This window comes from Lycorma delicatula, chromosome 8 (assembly GCF_047948215.1).
Source record: "Lycorma delicatula isolate Av1 chromosome 8, ASM4794821v1, whole genome shotgun sequence".
Taxonomy (NCBI): Eukaryota; Metazoa; Arthropoda; class Insecta; order Hemiptera; family Fulgoridae; genus Lycorma; species Lycorma delicatula.
In genome coordinates, this window is record NC_134462.1 from 70,350,670 (window position 1) to 70,376,277 (window position 25,608).

Sequence of the window (25,608 nt, forward strand, 5' to 3'; positions counted from 1 at the left end):
GGTTGAAAATCCTAACGCTTTACAAGACAAATCTTTGCATCCTGAAAAAATTGGTGTGTGTGGTGTGCAATATCTCATCATTGTATAGTCGGATCCATATTCTTCGAACAGACTGTAAATGGTGAAGTATACAGGAATATTGTGTGCCAATTTATGTCCCTCCTGGAACCTCAAGAATGGTATTGCTGGTTTCAGCAAGACGGCACTACATGCTACACGTCTCGAGAATCCATGGATTTTCTGCAAGAGTTCGTTTATGATTGAATAATAAGCAAGGGCTTATTAAACCCTTGGCCTTTACCCTTTACCTTGGCCTCCAAGGTAAGTAATGGCCTCTTTTGTAAGTTACAAATACATTTTTTTTATTCCACCTAAATTTCCCTTTCTTAAATTACATTTAAAATTGGGTAACAGGACTAAAAAAATCACTCTGTATTTTATAGCTCAAATATATTTTACAATAAAAATTGTTTTGCTTATATGTAAAGAAATGTAAAAATGATATGAAAATTATGCAAATCTTTCATCAGAAACATTTGGAATATACTAGCCTTATTATCTGTAATAATATTACTGTTAAGATTGAATCAGTCTTGAAAACAAACTAAATACCAACTGATTAAAACATTAACTGTTCACTTTCATCTAATTGTCCAAATTGATACATCATTCTGTAGTTATTTGGTTTTTTTATGAAAACCAGTCAAAATATCTTCTTTTTTTTTATATTGCTTCACAATTATTGTTTATTTTATGTTTACTATTTATTTAGATTTATTAATAATATTTCTTTTGTGTTATTTATTTAACTGTAGTTTTTTATTCACACACATTTATCTCATTGAGTCCTTTTTACCACTGATGATGACTTTAACAATGGAAGTCTATAACTGTTTAGATACTTACCATTTATGAATAGTTGTTAAGTGCTTTTCTCTTCCAGTTTTATTCCAATAATTATTTTGCAATGTTAATTTGCATTTGCTTTAAGAACAATAAAAACAAAACAGATATACATAATTTAAACATATTAATAAATATTTTCTCATCTTATTCTGAGCACTCAAAGCTTTTCAAAAATTTACATTTTACTTTATTTTAACTCTCCCTCTGCTGGTAGTTGGGCTTCTCTACTTCTGAGAGTTCTCTAATTTTTAACCATAAATATTACATGTTTATGAAAAAGTTAAAAAACAGGTCTGTTACCCTATGCCCTTTATTATTTATTTTGGACCCAAAATTTAAATAAAAAAAAAAAACAGCAATTTGTAAATGTAACTACAGAAAATATTAAAAGATTTTGTTACGTAACAAAATGAATTTTGAGTAATTAAGATAAATTTCCATCTTTACTCTTTCCAAAAAGTCCTTTTTGACCCCTGTATGATGTAAAATAAGAATGCTACAACTCACGGAAAAAGTGATGAAAATGGCTGTTTTTACCTGTTGGTGAGTTAGAAAATAGTCTATTACCAAAGAAAAAATTTGTTTTTAAATATAAAAAAATTTTTTTGGCCATTACAAAGTGGGTAGTTATCATATACCAAATATCATCAAAATCAAAAATAGTGATGCAATAAAATTATTCAAAATATGTTGAATTAAAATGGAATAGCCCATAAATGTTTTGCTTTTATAACCACATACTGTGTTTTATTATCAAAAGAATTAATTTTTACATCTATAAGTTACTCATTGCTATAAGCTATCTAGTGATCACTACAAAATGACCTGCTTTACAATTCATATTTAGAATTCATAATACAAATAAAATTAGCAAGTTTAATAAATAATTACATTTTTGAATTACTGTAATCAATCAGCCATTAAGTACTCCTGAAAATAAATAAAAATAAACAGTTTAATAAACTCAACGTTGAGATGGGAACTGGCAAGTGTTGAACTTACACTCCACTTCAAAATAGAAACAAATCAATCATAAACATTGGTAGAATCCCAATGGAGATTAAGAGAAGAAAGATCGTATGCAGAACAAATCTGCAAGTTTAAAACAATAATAAGGAATAAAATGTCGAGTGTAAAAATTATGTAACCATCTTTGTAGATTTTAAAAAGCATAGGACTCAATTGATAAAACTTCCTTATTTAATATCGTAAAAGAATTCGGTGTGGCTTCCAAAACAATTACAGACCCTTACAAGTACAAGATCCAAAGTAAAATTTGTGGAAAACTGTCAGCGTAATTTAAAATAAAAATAGAAATAAAACAAGAGGATGGTCTATCACAGACTCTTTTTAACTGAGTCTAAAGAAATTAATAAGAGAATGAAAAAAGAAAATGAAAGGAATTAAAACACACCACCAAATAAAATTGGGTTCAAAATTGAAAAGAATTGGAATTAACAGATATTGTAATTTTCTCGGAGAATCTTGAAAATACAACAGAACAATTAAACCACCTAAAAGAAATCACAAAGCAAGAGTAAAAATTTCCTTCAAAAAGACAGAATTTATGAGCAACAGCAAAGATTTCTCCCAAGTCCCTAAATATGAAGTAAGGATAAATCATCTACTCAGCAACTTCAAATATCCGGTAGAAATAATTCAAATCAATAGTTTACATAGAGACCAAAAAAGAAAATTAAAAATAGAACTGGCCAACCAACTAACAAAAACTATTTATAACAAAAAAAAAAATAATCTCAATAAAATCCAAAATTAGGCATTACAATATGATAATCAATCTTTAAGGCCTGTGCGCATCACAATTATATTCAGTTTGAAATCAGGTGAAATAAATGCAACAGAAAAAAGAGAAAGGAAAAATCTTGAAAAACCCATAAAAAATAAAATAAGGTTGATAAAAATAGGTGAAAACTAATATAAAAGAATGAATGATATAACAGGTTCATAAAACAAATTTTCAACCACATTTACAACAAAGAGATTGGAAATCAAAAGACTTCAGTGGTTAAAAAAGAAATGAAAATATTTGAAGAAACAGTATTAGATAGAACAATGTTCAAAAAACTGGTACAAGATTTCAAGGATTTCCAAGAGAAGAAGAAAAAAGAAAACAACAATATATTTGGCCAGAAGAGATAAGGTAAAAACAAAAAGAAAGAAGAAGTATTGGAAGACCAGGAAAGAAAACACCCAGAAGAATGAAAAATGAATGCAAAATGTTGCTTCACATGATCCTCAGTCATCCAAAGAATGAAAAAACTACACTAAATTTTTTCATGAAAATTCATATGAATTAAAATGCTTTCATACATACACATAAAAAAACTCCAAAACTGCTTTAATTTTTTTTTTTTTAAATTATATACAAATAATTAATATAAAATTTACATTTGATAATGTGAAAATACTATCCGAAATCAAAATTTCAGTGCTTGTTTGTGTTGTTCTAAATGCAAAAATTTAGCATAAAACATAAATTAAATTATATTATTTTATTTATGCTTTTTAATAGTTTTTTAAATACTCTGATTAGTGATGATTTACAGAATTATAGGAACAACTAAAATTGCTATTTAACTTTACACCATAACCATGTGTTGGGGAATATTTCTACCTCATGCCATTAGATATAAAGCATTAATATTAAAAATAAACGTAACACTATCCCCAGAGCACATAATATAACATTCTAACAAAATAATAAATTAATTTTACACTAATATTATATTTTCTAATCTATCTCACTTCTGCATTTGTTTGGGATACCATCCCATTTTGATAAAGGTAGACAAGTTCTTTTTGTAGAACCGGTAAGCGTATAGCCGTTTGTACATGATACGTTACACTCAGAATCTAATGGTAACTTATCCTCTCCATCATCAAAAGTACATGTTATATTACCATTTTCTGGTGGCTGTAATCTTGGACACCTCTTCACTGAAAGAAAAATTTAGACTTAATAAATATTCTGTACATTCATCTTGCTATATATATATATATATATATATATATATATATATATATATATATATATATATATATACATACATAGAAGCCTGTTTTATATATATATATATGTATAATAATAATAAAACAGGCTTCTATACTAGATACTAAATTATATTGTTCATGCACTTTACCCAGAATATATCAGACCATGGAATATAATGAATTCACATATCAAAAGAATATAGAATAAGAAAAAATATTATCAGGGAAATTAAGCTGTCAACAGATAGTAGAAAATATTTTAATTTCAGTAGAAAATTATGTCTTTGTAATGGTTTTGGATCAAGAACCAATGACAAATCAATTCAGTTCCATTTTCCAAAATGTATCTCTCAAATTTTCCTTAGTTTTGAATCGAGAAGTAAAAGACCTAGTAGATTTTTAAATACCATTTCTGGTGACTACTGAATATAAGATAAGCCCAGTAGTTTAATTTAAATCTAATATTAAAATCTTCAATGAAGTAGGAATATTTTTCAACTAAAAGAAAAAAAAAATCCACATGTATTATTAATGTCATATGAACTTTGCCTTTAAAGAAGGTGGTTAATATGCTTATAATTTTATCCTAGAAGTTTCACAAACTGGTTTGTTCCATTACTTAGATTATTATAACGATGGGTGTCTCAATTTCTTTTAAAATCTTTCAACTTACAATCAATTATTAGTTTGATAAATTAATAACAAAGGTTGTAGTAACCTTTGTCATTCTACTAACACAACAGACCTTTATAATCTTGTTTACATGTATTAATTTTTCTTAGCATGTACTGAATGGCTAATTTCTATAAAATAAAGACTTTTCTCTCAAATTGCATTTAAGTGACTAAAAATCCATGATATACTGCTCTCTAAATTTAACTCTAAAGTTAGATATAAGCTAACACTAAACTAAGCTTAGTTAATAAAGATAGTTGAGTTTATTTCTTTGCGTATTTAATTGGCCATTTTAAGCTGGAGGTTATCAACAGATAAAATATTTTTTGAGTATAGCTTACAACTTTATTCCATTTCCATACCCTGTGCAAAGCTTCATGCTTATGTAGTGATATCATCAACAAAAAAAAAAAAATTATAGAATGCATTAAAATAAATTAACATCATTCTATACTGGTACTGTACAAACACATTCTTCTATCATGGACATGTCAGTGATAACATCATCATGTTGTTTGAAGTTGAATTTCAATAATTGAGTCTGTTTCCAACATATCACACACCATATGAAAACACAGTTGTGAAATGTATGTACACAATACCACTATAGAAAAAATATGTATTTATTTTAATTTTTTTTTTTTCATTATTTAAACTGATGATAGAGTTATAACCTTGAAAAAACTGATAATTTCAAATGAAATTATAAATTACAAAAACTAGGTAAACTTTTTTTTTAATATAAACAAAAGCTGGGCTTAGAGACAAATACACCATACTGAATCACATGAATTGAATTGATATTAAATATTGAATTACAGTTGCAGTCATGAACTTTAAACTAGTGATAACTTTTCTTATTATCTACTAACTCATAACATTATTTGTTACAATTTATTTTAAAAGCTTACAAAGTAAATTTTAACTGAGATATACTCTTATATACATTAATATATATGCATTAAAGTTCACATGATTAAAGGAAGGTAAAATTTCAGAGGACAAAATATTTAACATGATTAAAATAAAAGTTTACTCAGTACTGTCACCATTTTGTTACTTCACACTGTTCACTTTAACATGAATTTTTAAATGAAATTTGAATATAGATTTTATAATTTATTTAGTCTTATCAACTGCAGGCTTATTGTCCAATAGTAGTTTTTATTATTATTATTATTATTATTATTATTATTATTATTATTATTATTATTATTATTATTATTATTATTAAAACAATAAAAAAGTATTAATTAAATTAATAAAAAATACTTACTAACACATTCAGTGGGTGATCCAGACCAAGTTCCATTAGGTAAACATAATCGAACACTAGATCCGACTAATGAGTACCCAACATTACAACGAATACCACAACCTGCGTTCATTACAGTACTACACCAACCTTGTATCATATAACCATTTTCTGGAATGTCTAGTTCTGGACAATGAACCACTGGAAAAAAAACAAATTTGTTAATAAAATCAAGTCTTTACATGTCATCATTGAAGACAATTCAATCGTAAATACTGGATCTAACTTCAAAAGATAACATCTAGTTACACTTATCATATGTCCAGGATTAGCCCGGACAGTCCTGGTATTTTAGTGCTGTCTGGGGTTGCAAAAATGCCAGGGTTTAAGAATTTTATGACTGGCGAGGATTTTTTAAAATTTTATACCGACATGTTAAATATCGCATTTTTAAACATTCACTTACAGCCGTGCATCTCTCAGTTGACCTTGAAGCGAGTGCTGATGTCAATTTTGATGGAGGTGTGGCTACTGGTCTCGCCACAATGTTTTAATTAGTCATTTGGCAACACAATAGGGGCAATATGTTAATGATGTTTTCACATGTGAAGTAACTCATCTACACGTTTTTGATCATTTTATCTCAATTTGTTTTTTGTCATTGTTTAGCAATGGGCAAAATGAAATAAGTGTTTAATGTTAACCTGCAACAGGATTACAAATTTTTGTAATTGTCTAATGACAATAACAATGAACATGTTTATTGCAGATTATGAACTGCAGAATTTTCTGTTGCACATATAGGAATGGGTGGTATTGAAGACCACATGAAAACAGCTAAACATAGGAGTGCAATTAATGCTACTGCTTTAGCAAATAAGAAATTTTTTTAAAGCCAAAGATTGGAATAACAATAACAGTGATCTGGAGTGTGCTGCTAAAGAAACTACATTTTCATACCACACTGCTAGACACGAACTCAGTTTCAAAATATCAAACTGCACATCCAAACTATTTAAAAGTTATATGACCCAAAATTTTCATCAGATAGAACCAAAACCAAGGCAATTGTTAGTTATTTTGCCATTTATATAATAATTGCAAAATAATAATGTGTTGCATTCTTTGTAAAACATTAATTATGTAACAGTAATGATGAATAGCACAAACAGAAGTGAAGTAAAACTTGTTCTGATTGTTGTAAGATATTTCAGTCTGGAGGAGGAAATTCAAGTTAAACTTTTAAATTTTGATGAAGTGTCAGGTGGAACTGCACAAATTTTGATTCAGTATCTTTTGCAGTGTATGCAAAAATACAAACTTCAAGAAAAGATGGTTTCTTATACTGCTGATAACATTAACAGTAATTTTGGTGGTGTGAAGAGAAAGGGGAATGAAAATGTGTTCAGAAGAGTTCAAAGAGATTTAGATAGACGTATTTTAGGAACTGGTTGTTCAGCCCACATTGTACACAATTCAGTACAAACAGCATGTGATTTTCTATCCCTGAATACAAAAGTTATTGTTATAAAAATCTATAAATATTTTCACATATATACTGTGAGAGTAATGAAACTTAAGAATTTTGTGAATTTGTGGAAACAGATTACAAAAAAGTATTATCTCATAGCAGCACATAATTCCTTAGTTTGTTACCTGCAATAGAAAGAATTCTTTCCATTTTTAATGGCCTAAAATCATACTTCTTATCTTGTGACAAATACCAAAAATTTTATGATTTTTTTGAAAATCTAGAAAGTGAACTGTTTTTTAAATTTTTATATGGTACTCTACAGTTATTTAATAATGTAGTTTTGCAATTGGAAGCTAATTCTATTACAGCAACAGAAGCATTTCACACATATTCTGAATTAATTTGTCAACTTCAGAAAAGAAAAACCCACAAATTTATACCATCTTTTGTCAAAGAATTGCTATGCACTCTAAAAGAAAATAATGATGTTCAGGAACAAAAATTCTCAAGCATAGACAATTTTTAAAATTCTAGTATCCAATACTTAAGAGTTGTGGAAAACCAGTTTTGATAATGTTAGTAAGTTTCAGTGGATAAATTTATGAACTGAAATTTATGCCTGATCTGATTTAGAATAGAGTGCACAAGTTGTTAATGAAATTATAAAAGATTCCGTAAATATTGATGACCTATTTGATGAAAGTACATTGTCGAACCAGGTAATTCAAAACCAAAGGGTAGGTTGTGGTTCAAGTTCTGAAAAAGTACCAGATACTATTGAAGGAAGTGAAAAGCAATTTTTAAGGTGTTTCAAAAGACTGATATTTCATGTTACATTATTTCTAAAACGACTGAGTTTGCAATGTCTTTGCCTGGGACATTTGCTCTAGTTGAGAGAGTTTTTTCAATTATGGAGAACAATTTGTATGCAGAAAGGAGTAGACTTTCAGTATCCACTGTTAAACATCTGCTAAATGTTAAAATTAATTCAGAACTTTCTTGTCGTAAATTTTATGATTAATTAAACAAACAAACCCCATTTCTCAAAAAAGTCATATCTAGTGAAAAATACAACTGAATAAATAAAGTGTAATGTTTCAGTAAACTGTTAATAATTTTAAGTAATTTCAAAAATATGTCCTGGGTTGGACCCAAACAAATATAGTAAGCCTAATAATTTGCCTTTTCTTTCTTTATTGTACCTTCAAAAGTAGCTGAATTATGATTGAAATGTGGGAGAAATCTATTTTTTCATATATATTTTTAAATTAAATTAAAAGAGTTTAATTAAAAAAGTTTCAAGTTAAATAAAAATCTTCAGAAAACCCCTTTTTATTTTCCTTTTGCTGTTTCAAACCCTTTATATACTATTCTATTTGATAAGCAAATAAAACAACTCATGTCTAACAAAATAGACATCTGGGATCTCTAAATATTTCCTTATTACAACCGTTTTCATGATTATTTTTACCATACAAATTTTAAAATATGCTTGCATCCTGTTTTAAAAACAACATCAATATAGCATTACATCATTGGTGTCATTCTTTCTTTTAAATTAATATATTAAAGTTAATTTATATAATTTATTTTAAAATAAATGAATTATCAATAATTGTTAACCATCTTGCGGAACAAGAAGGTTCAATGGAAACGGTCATCTTCTCTTGATAAAAATTCTTTAAAAAATGTTATATAGTAAAAATAAGTAAGTAAAAGCTGTTTCAAATAAATTAATTTAAAAAATGGCAATGTGTGAATGTAAAAGGAAATGTGAAGCAAAAAAGTGACCAATAAGCAATTTATTATACTTTATCTATTTAAAGCATTTGATACATACTTATCAACTGTAAGATGAATAATATTTTCTATTTTTTAAATGTATGAAACAAACACACACACACACACACACACACACACACACACACACACACACACACACACACACACACACACACACACACACACACACACACTTCAACATCTAATAGAGCGAAGTGCATATAGTGTGCTAGGAGTGTACAAATATACATTGGAACTAAGCCAAAACAAAACAGTTAAAATTAAGCATACAAACAAAACAAAACAAGCTGTCATCACAACTACATCTAAATTTTGATTAAAGTAAAACATCTGATTTACATCAACACTAACAAATATGTAAACTACCAGATTAAGCATTATATAAACTGCATATGCAATCTATCATTTAAACTGAAGTCCAAAGAAATTTTTGAAATAAATAATTATTTTGTTAAATAATATTTCAACAATAATATAATTACAGTAATGATGATACATACTTTGGCATTTACCACTATTTCTAGATGGTTTAAATCCTTGTTTACAGTAACAATCTTTTGGAGACTTTGCTGGACCATATGTAACATGATTAACATCTGGACATGGTATACAAACAGTGACATCACCAGGAATTGAGCCATCATTGTAAGTACCATTTGGACACACTAAACAAAAAAATTACTTATTTTTTAATGTAAAAAAAAACTATAAAAAACAACGAAAACAATAAAACAATAAAAAAACTATAGTATTAATATGTTGTATTATAGTATTATTTGTATTTTGTAAATAAAAATATAAAAATTTGGTAACATTATTATACCAAAAATGTTGTAAATTTAAACACCAATTTTACCCTTACTCTATATGCATATATGTCAAGTGCAATAACCATTAATGATTATAAGCAACTTGTTACAAGTCACTAGTCAGTCCCAAAAATGATATAAAATGAGCATCTCATGCTACCCTTCCTGAGGAAAATGAGAAATAAAGTGGTTTCCCAATGGCTTTCATCACCAAGTAAAAAAAAAAAAATTGATACACATCCACATGATAAACCCAGTAAAATGCAGATGAAATTCAGCATTATATACCTAGTATCAGATATTAGCAACAATACAACACTATTACTCTCAGACAAACTCTGACTGCTTCCTGTACCTCAGTAGCTTTATAGACATCAAAGCCATAAGAAAAATTGGGACAGATAGTGTGAAGCAGTAGATTAATGTGCCCCTTCCTGTAGTGAATCAATGCATGACTTTAACTCAACAAGGAAATGAAAAGGCATTCCTAGTTGAGTTGACCTTCAACTCCAAACTCCAATTTCTGAGATATTCCAGTTTTATAAAAGCATCAGATTGAGAGAATTCCAGCTTCTTACATTCTTAACAGGAAGGAAGGTATTCAATGGCATCAGTATATTTATTTTATGAGAATTAATTATGAGAAATCCAGATACTTGTTAGGTATTGAACCCAAGAACAGCAAATGAAAGCTAGAACCTGGTCTAAAGTGGTTTTCTTTGCCTAACCCAAATGATAAATCCCAAGACTTTACAGGGGACTGAAGATGATATTATAACCTGTCAATTTCTAAAAAAATAGACAACATATCTACATATTACTAAACCTTTTTATAATGCTCACAACACAAAACAACCATAAAATTATAAAAATTTCAATCAAACTGAGTTGTAAAAGGGCACAAAACAAACAATAACTAGCTAAAGACACAATAACAAATAAATTAGCAGTAAATAATTTTCAGTTGTAATTAAAATTAAATATACTGAAAATTAACAATGTAATTAGGTTATGTATATAAATAAAGTACAAAATAACCCATCAGGTTGGTCTAGTGGTAAAACTCGTCATCATAAATCAGCTGATTCCAAAGTCGAGGATTCTTGGGTTTAAATTCTAGTAAAGATAGTTGCTTTTATTCAGATTTGAATATCATATCATGGATACTGGAGTTCTTTGGTGGTTGGGGTTCAATTAACCACACATCTCATAAATGGTTGGTCTGAGTCTGTTCAAGGCTACATGTTTTTCTTTACAGTTACCATTACACTCCAGTTGCTAATGACTTTTAATTGCTGATGCGACTATAAATAAAACAAAATTTAAAAAAAAATACAAAAAGTAATAATAAATGTAAATAAAATAAAGTTATTGATTTGAAAGTGTTAAAGGCTCCCTGTTGATAAACATTCTGTTTCTGATATTAACACAAATAAAAAAAGGCCTTCCTGAGTGTAAGACTTTCTTTTTATTTGAATGTAAATACAGTTGAATTTTATAGTCTGAAATTGCCTGTATGAAGGAGTTTATGAGAAATTAATAAAGTTGACATAAAATCAAATATATTAAAAAAATATTACATATATAAATAGAAATAAAATTTCAGTTTGATAAACCATCAGTGTTTATAAGAGACGGTCTTATAAAAACTGCAACTGATAGCAGCACTCATGTAAATTAATAAGCAATTATCATTATTTTAGTATTTTTATTTTTAAAATTTTATTATAAATAAACAAATTATTTCAATCGTGACTGAGGATGTGGAATCCCACGAAAGTATACTTTCATGGAAAATTAAGGTAAGGTATGCCTTATCTCAATATTCGGTACTAGGTGGTTTATTTAGTACAATTTAAATATAACTTAACAGTAAAGAGGGATAATATAAATCTAAAAACAAAACAAATAATTTTTTTTTAATTTTTAACAAGTAAACATTTTAGATTATTACGTAAACAAAACTAAGAGGTTGATACTTGAAATAATTAATATTTTCAAATGTAAAAATTCTATCAACAGAACGGATATGGATGGTTTAAGTAGTGTATATGCTAGAATAATTTAATATATTTCATCTATTTAAATTGAATGATAAACAATTAATATATGATTCGATTTTATTTTGTAAAAGAACTGCTGTTTAGGTATATGTATATACCTGATCCCGGTGGATATATTTATATGATTTATTTATCAAATTTCCAGATTAGCTGAAAAATAAGACCAGTCCAATATTCTTTAACAAATGATTAAGTAGGTGGTTATGTTTTCAGTTATACTTAAGAAAGCTTTGAATATGGAGCGAAATGTCATTTTATTGTTTGTGTTTACTTTTGTACTATAATATTATAAAATAGTTATATTACCTAGAGTAGTAAAATAAAATATTTATTGTCTATCAAGCAAACAACCAATAAGCTTCTTTCATGATTATAAGGAGAGTTATTGTTTTAATACAGATTGTTAGTTGTGGTTATAATATTCACTTACATGTACACGATTCTGATGATTTTAATAAAGCAGATCCATAAAAACCAGGTGGACAAAGGCAAGCATAATGACCAGTACGAAGACCACAAGTACACCTCGCCTCTGAAGAACATTCTGAACCACAGAGGCTTTCATCTTCTACAGTCTCATAGTAGCCTGTTGCCAAATCTATCAAGAAATTAAAAACAACCAGTAGATAGATATATTATGCTTATATTTTACTGATACATTATTTTCACTATGAATAAGTTTTTAATTTGTAGTTAATAATATACTCTGCATAAAAACCTAGCTTCTTTTTTTAACCGATTTCAATAAAATAAATTTGAAATTATAAATATTAAACAATCCATTAACAGATTATTAGACATTTTCTTCAAAGGGAACTTAAGAAGTTAATTTCAGTTGAGTTACAGGTAATGCTGCTGGTAATGACATATTCATCTCAAAAAGGATAAAACAAGCCCCTCCAGTGTGAAATTTAATAATGTGTTTGATATTCTGTTTGTTCATTTAATACGCAGTTTTCATCAAATTTCATGTAACTCGAGTGTTTTGAGAAATAAGTTTTTTATACACCATAGTAAAAGTTTAATGTAATTTTTTATGCCTTTGAGTACCCTTATTCTATGAGATGATTTGCTATAAAAAAATCACGTTATGCGTATCACCTCGTTGGTTAACTAATGTTGTTCCTAACAATGGAATCTGACACGTTGACTTTTATTTTGTATTTTGCTTTGTAACCTTTTATTTTTAGAGATGCATGAAATATTCCAGGTGGTATGTAACTATCTTGATACAGTTTACAATATTTTCTATTGTATGACAAACACATCAGCATTTTAAGTCTAATTATCCAGTCACCAATTTCCAGGAAATTACATTTCCTGGATAATTCACAAGTAGCACTCTTTTAGCAAATCTCACTTAGGATGTTCCACTCTATAAACTCCTATATTTTAGATGTAACATGAGGTTAAACAATACCCAAATCTAAACCAATAAGTCAAAGGATAAGAAAATGAGATAAATTATGAAAAAGAATGATCAAAAGTATTAAAAAGTAGTCCTTTTTTATACATGGCTATCAAGGCCATATTGAATATCAAGGCTGTCAATGTTTGTAGGTTTATGATTTTATCTATGAGATGATAATTATGACAACATTATTGTGGAAGACTTGATTTAAAAGTCATTGTATCTCTATTTCAACCTGCATGCAATGAACACTTACACATTACCTACAGAACATAGAGTCAACAACTGCCAACCATCTCATACACAAATAAAAAATTTACATCATTAGCAACAAACTTATGTAGACACCAAAAAAAGATCTTAAGACCTTTGAATATTGTAAAATATATGCACATAAAATAACAGGACAATAAATGAACAAAACAATTCAAATACATGATTTTCATACATACACTAAATATGTAATTGCCTGTAAAAAAAACCCACAAGAAATTAACAAAACTGTATGAATACAGCTCATCACTAAAATTTGTCATAAAAAAAAGTTATTGAAAATGTTTTGAAATAGTTTATTAAATATGGTTAATTTTCAAACCATTGAAATTTAAGTAAATCTCACTATTGGCTCTCATGAACAAAACATAACAAATATTAATTTTAGTATAATTTCATTTAAATTATTTATATAGCAAATAAACTACAGTATAATCATTACTTGCCTTCATGTAAAGCCCTTCTTGCTAATGCTTCAAATTCATTAAAACTATCTAAAAGAAATGAATGTTCATGACCAGGTACTGAAGCCATATCATAGAGTTCAGCTCTATTACCGGTACTGATTCCAAATGTAAATATAGTTACACCAGAAGCACGAAGCTCTTTTGCTACTGGCCTAGGGTCCCCACCATTAGAAAACCCGTCTGTCACAAGAAATAAAGCACAATGGGCTCCAGAACGTGAATTTGAAAATATTTCCTGTAAGAAGATTAAATATAACATTTTGAAATGGATATTAAAATTAAAAAATACACATTACTAAAATTTACAAGTCCTTTCTGCATGTAAACAACATTTTGAAAAATTATGACAGAAATTTATTAAACATATTAAATAAATTGATTACATTCAAGAAATTACCTTGTAGTTTCTTGAATATATAAATTCATATACTACAGACATGAAAAAATTGACTGATTAAGCAGCTTCTTTAAATTATGTTATTGACAAATTGACACTGATTAGTGAAAATATATTTAGTTTAAAATCATTCAAGACATTAAAAAAAAAGTTTCTTTTTTCTTTTGAAAAACACTTTTTTGTAGAATAACAGTTTTTGTTTGGTTTTTAAATGTACTAAATTATCGCCTCATAAATGTTACTGTTAAAAGAAAATACAATTTTTATTTTTAATGTGAATTTAAATATATTCAAGCTGAAAATGAAAATAAAATGTTTGTCAACTGATGAAAACTCATTTTGATTCTGTACACTAAATTGCTCTTTATTTATAGCAGCAATATTTATTACTCAATATTGAACATAATGTTCAAAAATAAATAAATAAACTGCTCATACTGCCTAGAACAAACAAACAGGAAAACGAACGAACAAACATCCAGTTTGTTCTTTCAAACAGGATGTATTCAAACTAAGACAACAAAAGTATTCTACTTTCAAATTATGTAAGCAACTTATTTACCTACCAAATCAGAATTTTTTTTAACTGTAATAGGCACATAATCTTTTTTATTAGTTTAATAAACATATATACAATTTGCAAAAAATATTAGATTACTGCAAGTTATCACAAAATAATAGATTACCTGCAACTTGTCTAGTTATGCAATACTTTGCATTATTTTTGATTTCTGTACTAATTTTTAAACCGGAGCATATTTACTGGATTCTATATCCTCAGTTATACACTTAATTTATTTAAATCGTTGTCTTACTGTGCGTCCTCTATACACCTCTCTACTACCAGCTTAAATATAAACTATACAAGCATGTCTTATCATACAGTCTAACAACTTATTATTTTCTTTACAAGATTCTGTTTTGGACTAATCTTCAATTCATCTTATCTCTCTTACTTTGTACTAATCAATCCACCTAATATTCAACATGATCCAGTAATGTAATATTTCAGAAATGTCTATTCACTTATTTCATTTTATATATATATATATATATATATATACAAATAGACAATGTCAAATTATAATATATATATGAGAATAAGTAAAATCCTCATTTTCTATCCTTTCTATTACATTTCATTGCCTTTATTTTACTTTAATTATTTCTTGTCAAGCAATAAATTCATGTCATTCATTTTTTTTTTTATATTTCTGTCAAAATGTTAAGACTGGTAATGACAATGTCATCATCAATCTTAACATTTTTATTTTCTTCCCTTGGATAGTCACTAAACACTCAAAATTTTCTTTCAATTCCTGCACTGCTTCTTCCAAATCCAAGTTAGAACTAATGGGAACATAATATTGAATGTTTGCCTCTAAAAATATTCTACTCTAATCACAGCTGACTTTTTTACAGATTAAAATAACTTTACTTTTACAATATTAAAACCAAACTTCTCTTAAATTTCACTCTATTTTATATTATCAAATTTCTTCTTTATTTCTATTATTTACATGGCTTTCTATATAATACTATATAGGTGGATTAAGCCTGCCTTCTATGTTTTATCTAAATTCCAAAATAGCCTCCTTTGAACCCATGCTTTTTTGAAATCAAACTACTTTTCAGCTAAGTTTTTCACCATACATAATATTTGTCTAGTAATTACTTTTTAAACATGAAATACTGACCGATAATGCAGAAATTCTAGCATTTATCTGCCAGTAATTTTTTTATCTTTTTTTTTGAAAATTAATATCTACAAAGTAAAAAGAGAATGGGAAAAGAAGATGAAAGAAATTTGAACACACCAAAAAAACAAAACTGGGTCTGAATTTGAAAGAAATTTGTATCTACTGCCTAGCTTTTATCAGAGAAAATGCAATTTTCTCAGAGAAAATGGCAGCACAACAAGTAAACCACAGAAAGAAATCAGAGAAAGTAGAGTAAAAATTAACTTCAAAAAGACAGAAATTTGTAAGCAACATCAAAGATTTCTCAGAGTCCCTAAATAAAAAATATAGAAAAATCAATAAGGTCAATAAACTTAAATAACTGGGAGAAATAATTCAAATCAATGGCTTAGATAAAGAATCCACCCAAACAAAAAAGGGAAAAACTGAATTTGTCTAAAAAAAAATTTATAACAAAAACATCTCAATAAAACCCAAAATTATGCATTAAAAACTATAAGGCCTGTATGATTAAAATGCATCTTTAATTTGGAATCAGGTGAAGTAGAAAAAAAATTAAAATCTTGAAAAAATCCTACGAACAATAAAAATAGGTGGATTGAATACAAATTCAGAAGTAATAAAGATCTTTATAAGTACAATGAACATGAGAAAATGTCAGACTCCATCAGAAAAAGAATAACCAAATTCCTTGGTCCAGAATGAGTGGAAACAGATTAAAAAAATAAATCTTCAACCACATTTACAACAAAAGAATATAAATCAATTCACCTCACCTCAGGGGTTCAAAAAGACCTAAAAAATAAAAAATATCTGAAAAAATAGTATAAGACAGAACAATGTTCAGAAAACTGGTACAAGATTTCAGTGCTTTCCAAGAGAAATAGAATAAACCAACAACTTCAGAAGGAAGAAGGTAAAAAAAAAGTAAAAGAATAAAGAACTATTGCAAAACCAGGGGAAAAAACAACCAGGAGAAAGAGAAATTAAAGTAAAATGTTGCTTTATGTGATCTTCATTCAGCCAAACCAAAAAAAACTAAAGAAAAGAATATCTATAATCTGTTCCCGTGGAATAATTAATAGAGGTGTTGAATGTATATAACTGATTTGAAGCAGAGAAACCCAACAGTAATTAACTCCTCTACATTCCATTTTATTCTGGCTGACATGCTGTAAAAGCTGCCAATGGATGATAATTACATGAATCTTTTGTAGTGTATGAATAAATGCCATTTTAACCAGAGATCAAACCTAGAACCTCTGGATGAAAGGCAGAAATGCAAACACAGTGATAGTCATATTAAAAATAGAACTTTTTTTAATTTGATGGCATTCCTAAATATAAAAATGCGTATTTACTAACTGTATAACCTACGCAGACTTGCCATATAAATAAAAACCATATGATTGTATAGGTAATAAATGTATGAATGAGTGGACAAATCAAAAGTAAATAATAACGGTGTTAATCACTCGACAACAAAATTATCATTAAAAAATAATTATAAATAAATACCTTTGCTTGTAACATAGCACCTAATGTGTAAGTAGCACCACCAGAATAATTGATATGCTGATTCATAAGACTACATTTGTTCAAAGATACATCTGATACACTTATATGATCAATATGTCTCACCTAAAATTACAAAAGATATTAAAAAAAATATATTTTAATGACCGATAAATATCAAATATTCTTTATAAAAACAGCAAAATTAAATTTATTCAGATGTGTTGTAGTTGGACATACACAAGATGTTTTTCCAGAGCCATCCTAAACTAGAAAGCAAGTGATGATTGACCTTTGTAACGTAGTAAATACAGCTAAATCATAATTCTTGGAATAGCTCAAAATTCTAATTTATATAGTAAATATCTCCAACCTGTGTTTTAGGTAGATTTCATAAGCTACCTACTGTAATGGGTACCACAATTCGACTTCAGGTAAATTTTGACATATCTTTGTGTTTCACATCCCCAGACCCCAAAACCACCATCAGCTCAAAAGTTTATACATACATTTATATATATATATATATATATATATATATATATAGATGCATATTTCACTGTGTTGTGGACACAACAACTGCCATAATTTTGCAACAATTACTTTCAAATTGTTCCTTGAAAATTGAAAATAACGCTACTCAAAATCTCAGTCAAGTTCATTAACCACCAAAATTGGACTATGTGGTAGGAAATGGTGTGGCTTTTTCGAAAAAACAAATATCGCTATGGCTTTCTTATTAAGTAAAATATTGAATTCATTTAAAGTTCCTACTATTCTTTGGATAAGGGCCTAAAACTTATTTAAAGTAAAGTTTTTTGATATCACCAACCATTAGCCCAGGGGGTGGTAAAAATGGGGTTTTGAAGACAAAAACATCATACCTACCTTAAAAGGCACAGTATCAATAATTGGTTTAAGATGGTCATTAGCTCTCTAAACATTATCTAAAACTTTTGTCTGAAACAATTTTTGATATGATCATTGCTTACGACAAGGGATGACCAAAATGTTGCTGGAATTGTAATATGGGGCTTGTAATATGCTAAACATGTGAAATTTTTTTGCATGCAACCATTGTCGTATTGAGTATAGTATATAATTGAAGTTTTTATTAACTTTAAGAACCTTAAACAACTCTTTTTAGGGCTATCACAAGGTTTTAAAGTGCCACATGCAGTCGAAGCCAATCAGCAACAACTTATAGGGCTCACAGTCATTTGCACTATGGTAAGCTGGACTTGCTGATATGCTACAGTGTATTTTACAATTTCATTTCTTCTAATAATTTCATTTCCTACTTTTTCTAATGTAAATAGCATAAGATGTTTGTTTGGAGAAGTTGTTCTGCTATTTTTTAGAAACAACCTGTATATCAAGAAAGTAACCCTACATCTGCTACAAATGTAGCATTACAGCATCTTGCACAAGTACCGTATTTATTCAAGTATCCCCTGCACTTTTTTTCTTGGAATTGGAGAGAAAAAATAAGGGTGCGAGGCTTACTTGAAACATAGCCTTTGGCCAGGATTATTTATGTAAGTAAACGTTTTCTTAGAAGTACCTAAATTCAATCACATAAGTATAGTTACATGAGGATTTTGTTTATCAGTACCGGTAGCTGCTTACACAGAATACATCCTTAATTATTGACATCCTGTTCATATTATCGATAGGAACGAAGTACAGTATTTTTATGATACTGATTCATTCTGTATAGGCTGCATCTGGTTCTCATGACACTACAGTTTCAGTATCAGTTACCCATCATCTTCTTGTCTATTCGCCATAGTCATTGTACTCTTTATATATGTGGACGGTTATGTGCATTTTATCTGTTTAGTTTACCTTGTAAAATTTAATATGGTGATTTATTTTAATTACGGCATTAAAATGAGTACAAAAGGACAGTGTCTACGATCTTTTACAGTAAATGAAAAACTGCGCATTATAGAACAGGCTGAAAAAATTGGAAATCGGGCGGCAGGAAGAAAATTTGATGTAGATGAAAGCCATTTCGAGACTAGCGTAATAAGAAACAACTTCTGGTGAAAGGCACTGGTAATAAAAAGGCTTTTCGTGGCTTAAAACCAAAATACACAGATATAGAAAAAAAATTGTATGACTTTGGTTATGGAAAAAATGAAATGCGGTTATGCTGACAGGACAGAAATGTGTTAATCATATGCTTGTGAAATCGGTTAATAAATCAACCCCAAATCAAAAAAATTGTGAAAAAATCACAAAAAATTGCAAAAAAAATTAATAAAATTACATAAATAAATAACAACAAAGTACTGAAAAAAAAAATAAAAAAAAGGAAAACAATGGGTTTTAATACTTAAGAAAAATGCCTGATTAAAAAAGAAGTCTGACTTTTATATATTGGTTTCTTTTATACGTAGATAAAGTTTAAAATTTGATTGTTTTTTTTTTATTTTGCTTTGAGTTTATAACGCATGCGAATTTTTGTTAAGTGGTTTATTCTTAATGAATTAGAATTTATTTTCAGTGTTAAAGTTTTTAAATTTAATTTTTTAATTGAAGTTATATTTTATAGAACTAAAAAATGGTGTGCCAGCATTTGCGGTTTCATTGAATAAAGTTGATTTTAAAGCAAGCCGTTGATGGAAAACACAATTTTTTGCACAAAATGATGAGTCAATAATACGAAAAAAGACCATTTCTCAACGACTTCCAGACGCTTATGAACAAAAAGTATTATATTTTCACAAATACATAATAAATCTTAGAAAAGATAAAGGCTATGTGCCTTCTCAAATAGGAAACGCTGATTAAACCCCTGTATATTCTGAAATGCCATTTGACAAAACCATAAACAAAAAAGGTGAAAAAAGTGTTATGATTCTCACTGGTGGTAATGAAAAACAAAGGTGTAGTGTTATGCTTTGCATTACTTCTTATGGATCAAAATTACCTGCGTATATTGTTTTTAAAAAATATCTTCCTACCATACAGGTAAACAGAGTTATTATCAGAGCACAGGAATCAGGTTGGATGGACGAAACCTTAATTTTAGATTGGGACAGGTATGTATGTATGGCAAAAGCAATCAGGAGATTTAATAATAAAAAAAATACCAGTATGCTAGTAACGGATAGTTATCGGGGGCATACGACTGATAAAGTGAAAGACATTTTAAAAAAGCGTATGACAGGCCAAGTAATTATGCCAGGCGGATTGTCATCTCTACTGCAACCACTAGATGTCTGCATTTTTAAACCGTTCAAATCTGCATTAAAACAACTGTACAGTAAATGGATGGCTGATGAAAATTTCTTTCTCACGCCTACAGGAAAAATAAAACTCCCAGAATTTAACCAGATTTGTGTTTGGATAAAAGATGCTTGGGAAGGTATTTCCATGGAATTATTAAGGAAAACGTGATGGTAGGTAAGACGATCAACTTTGGCAGAGCGAGGTGGAGACTACCGATAACTCTTCTACAGACATTGACAGTGACTAATTAAAAATAAAATCTCATATTAAAAGTGTATTGAAATGATCCTTTTCAACATGATACTTTCTTTTCTGTTTATTGGGCTACTGATTCAGAACTAAACTAGTTTCTACAGTAATTAATTATTAATGTAATATTAATATTGTAATTTAATTGAACGAATTGCTTTACTTTCTGTATATTATCGTATTTACATATTTTTTTATCATATCTGTTGCGCTTTAAAATATGGGTTTATACTCGATTTTTTTTTTTAGATTTTTGGTCCAGAAAATCTAGCTGTGGGGCTTATTCGGTGGCGGAGGGTACTCGAATAAACACGGTATTCTGATTTCATAAACCACATCAATCAGATTGTTTTATTATGCAAATACATTCTGTAATCACACTTTAGTCCAGTCAGAAATATTTTATAACAATCAGAAATGACTCTTTGATTAGCGACTTTGTATAAGTCTTAACATTAATGTAGAAAGATTGGAATATTTTGACACTGAACAAAACATTTAAATTTAATAGATAAATTTTTTCTACCATTATCCCAAAACCAAAAAATTTTAAATTAGAAAATGAAATTTGAGTCAAATTATTTAATATCAGAGAAATTTTTATATACATAAAAAAATGCATAATTAAAAAAAAATTATGTGGTCAGTACATGACTTCCTTGTACGCATATTAAATTACACTTACACATTTTTTTTTAAAATGAAATGTACATCAAATTTTATTTCATTAACAACATGTGATAACAAATAAATATATTTAAATTAAAAAAAAAGTAGATAAAGTTTGATTCATAAAATTTTATTTGGTTATAACTCTGGAACTGATGAAAATAAGTACCACATGTGATATATTGTTGAAAAGCTCTCAATGAGGGCTTATTACTGCAGTTAAGAAAAAGTCAAAAATCCAATTTTTTTTGCATTTTGGGCATATTTGGACAATTTTGGTCTAGTTGATTGCAATCAAAAGGAGAGGTGCACTACTAGACATTACAGAAGTCCTAAATCCAAAATTTCAACAACCTATGGCTAATCGTTTATGAGTTATGTGAGATACTTACACACACACACACACACACACACACACACACACACACACACACACACACACACACACACACACACACACACACACACACACACACACACACACACACACACACACACACACACACACACACACACACACACACACACACACACACACACACACACACACACACACACACACACACACACACACACACACACACACACACACACACACACACACACACACACACACACACACACACACACACACACACACACACACACACACACACACACACACACACACACACACACACACACACACACACACACACACACACACACACACACACACACACACACACACACACACACACACACACACACACACACACACACACACACACACACACACACACACACACACACACACACACACACACACACACACACACACACACACACACACACACACACACACACACACACACACACACACATGTACATAGGTACATACATACGTTCCTACAGATGTCACGTCAAAACTAGTCAAAATCGATTCAGGGATGGTCAAAATGGATATTTTCATTAAAATCTGAAAACCGAAATTTTTCTCGATCACAATACTTCCTTTACTTCGTACAAGGAAGTAAATAACATAATACAGTAGTAGTCTTTATAAATTATTTTTTAAAACATCAAACACAAAATAAAAATAAAATGACATTATAATCTTACCACGCTCTCAGCAGAAGCAAATGATATTAAAGCTACTCTGGTATGAGAACTTGATATGGTGAAATCTGCTAATAGCTTCTTTACAAATTTTAATTCTGACTTAAAATTTTCAGCACCAACACTTGAAGATGCATCGACAAGGAAAATCAATTCAAGTGGCTTTAACAAAAATAAACAACATTTAATAAAAGAAACAAAATTATTTAAAAATAAGAAAACAGCTTACTCAGCAATAATAACTAAATAATAACAATAACAACAAATATATAACTTGTATCTGCCATCAGGCCACCTACAACCGTTATTGTTATGGTACCTAATATACATACAAATAAATTTGATTATTTGTATATTTGAATTTGATTTCTTAATTTTTTCATATATCCATTATTTATTCACACAAAAATTGCGCCATTTAGCAACCTATAAAACTGCTACTCAGAGCATGTCTGCACCTCCCCATCATTATCTCTGTCCTATGGTAAAAAGTGTTACATAATTTTTTTTTTGAACACTGATAAAGAAATACACAAAATTAAAAAAATTTGCAAACAGAACTTTTTTCAAAAAATGCTCAACCTGTATGTTAAAAAATTCATAAGCCATCTTGTGAGTTATAAACTTACAACATTTGTGTATACGTTCATTTGAATAAATAACCAATTTTTATAAAAAAATTTTAAGATCGCTTTTAATGCCTTTAAGACCCTTTTAAAAAAACAGGCAATAAAATTTCTCAAGCACCAGATTATACAAAAAATAATGCTCTTTATATATTCTTAATTATAGTAATAATGCTTACATGATTTTTTTCTGCTGTTCTGAGGATATCCACTCTCTTTTTAAGCACTTCTCCAAGAGCATCTACCTTAGATTTTAAAATAGAATTCTCTAATTTTGATGATACATCCTTTAACTTTTTCTTCTGACCAAAACTAAAAAACCCATCTTCAATATCAACAAGTGATTTTTCCTCATTACATAACGTAAATGAAAACACAAATGATATTAAAAAATATTTAATTAAAAGCATTTTTTCAATTTTTAAGAGAATATAAAATATTACACCATATTAAATAAAAACACAAAATCTTATGTTATTATATAATATGCTTTGACTAACAGACTAGTTTTATAGTAGCGTATGTAATATTTTATGTGCCAGATGTTGATTCAAAAAAAAAAAAAACAAAATGAAGTGCACATGTTACGTATATATAAAGGTTAGTCTAAATAACTACCCAACAAACACATGCACATACATACATAGATGTACATATACACATACATACAAACAAACCATGATGAGAACTATTTTTAGGATTAACATATTACAACCGTTAGCAATTCGTATATACAAATGAATGCAACAAAGTGCAGTAATGGAGGATTCATCTGTAGAAAAAATTAAATATTACTTTGTAATAAAATTTTTAAACACAAGACTAAAGATAAGAAATACAAATTTAAGGATAACTGGTAAAATAATAATTTACGACTATTCTACACATACAGTAATTTGAAGAAACATAAATTGATTAATGTACAAACAAAACTTGCATCTATTATAAAACTGACTTATTAAACTCTTTAATTTTCAGCTTTATAATAAAGCAAACAATAAGCAGATTTACCATTAGTCTAGTGATTAATAATATCTTAAAGTTACTTCAAATTATCAGTAGTATTACCTATGATGTTTTACCTTTCCATCAAGATTTTAATTCACACAACTGGTCAGTTTTAATCATCATTAGTTTAAAAACAGAATAATTCCATTTAAAATTAATAAATCTATCAGGCCAAAAAATTAAATTTTTAAACAAAAAGTATAAAAATATATTCTTTTTTATTATGATTAAATTAAAACAGAATATCAAGTTTCCTACAAGATCTACAGAACTGCATTGACAACAGTTCTTCTTTGCAAATCTCATTATTTCATTTTCAGTTAAGCATAAACCTTAGGGTTTAACTTCAAAAAAATGTGTTTAATATATTCTTATTTTTAAGGAAATAGAAGATATTATTCTCTTCAACCTACAATAAAGGAAATTATTCTTAGTGTAAAACAGTTCAAACAAATTTATTTATTAATGAAATAACAAAAACCTTTTAAATGATTCTCTTCAGTGATACAGTATTATATATTGTGCAAAAAATAAACACATTTTTGGATTTAATTTATTATAGTTTCGTACCTAAGTTCTATGAAACAAGCATCTTATTAAAAATTTCATGCATAAAATTTGTAAAGCAATTAATTTTGCTACTCTGGTTTAATTTTCTCACATCTTTCTGATTGTTCCAATGTTAGATGCAAGACATACTTACTAAACTTTCATCTTGTAAAAGTATATTTTTATAAATCTAATGTATTAGTAAATTTTCTACGTAAAATTTCAGCAATTAGAGTTTCTTTCTTTCTCACTTATAACCTTGGATGTGGAAACAAGACATATATTGTTTTAAAATATGAAATAAATAAAAATGACATTAGCTACGTGGTAGGATCTAATAGCTGAATATAAGCCTAATTTATGCAACACCAGTCACCACCAAAAATGGCAAAGAAATTCACAAAAAGAA

The 25,608-nt window shown here is 28.3% G+C and overlaps 1 protein-coding gene across 6 annotated transcripts in view; it reads right to left on the reverse strand.

Moving 5' to 3' along the window:
- The window catches only part of LOC142328644 (sushi, von Willebrand factor type A, EGF and pentraxin domain-containing protein 1-like), a 111,157-nt gene that overhangs the window by 71,749 nt on the left and 13,800 nt on the right, over positions 1 to 25,608 (reverse strand). For 3 of the 6 annotated variants that reach the window (XM_075372519.1, XM_075372521.1, XM_075372518.1), the window contains exons 3-10: positions 23,822 to 23,954; positions 23,020 to 23,178; positions 17,764 to 17,886; positions 14,128 to 14,383; positions 12,428 to 12,595; positions 9,626 to 9,790; positions 5,870 to 6,049; positions 3,673 to 3,864 (exon numbers count right to left, since the gene is read on the reverse strand). In XM_075372519.1, coding sequence (XP_075228634.1) covers positions 3,673 to 3,864; positions 5,870 to 6,049; positions 9,626 to 9,790; positions 12,428 to 12,595; positions 14,128 to 14,383; positions 17,764 to 17,886; positions 23,020 to 23,178; positions 23,822 to 23,954 — 1,376 coding nt within the window. Of the gene's footprint in view, positions 1 to 3,672; positions 3,865 to 5,869; positions 6,050 to 9,625; positions 9,791 to 12,427; positions 12,596 to 14,127; positions 14,384 to 17,763; positions 17,887 to 23,019; positions 23,179 to 23,821; positions 24,059 to 25,608 lie in introns of those variants that run through there. The other 3 variants (XM_075372517.1, XM_075372523.1, XM_075372522.1) reach the window with 2 other exon arrangements.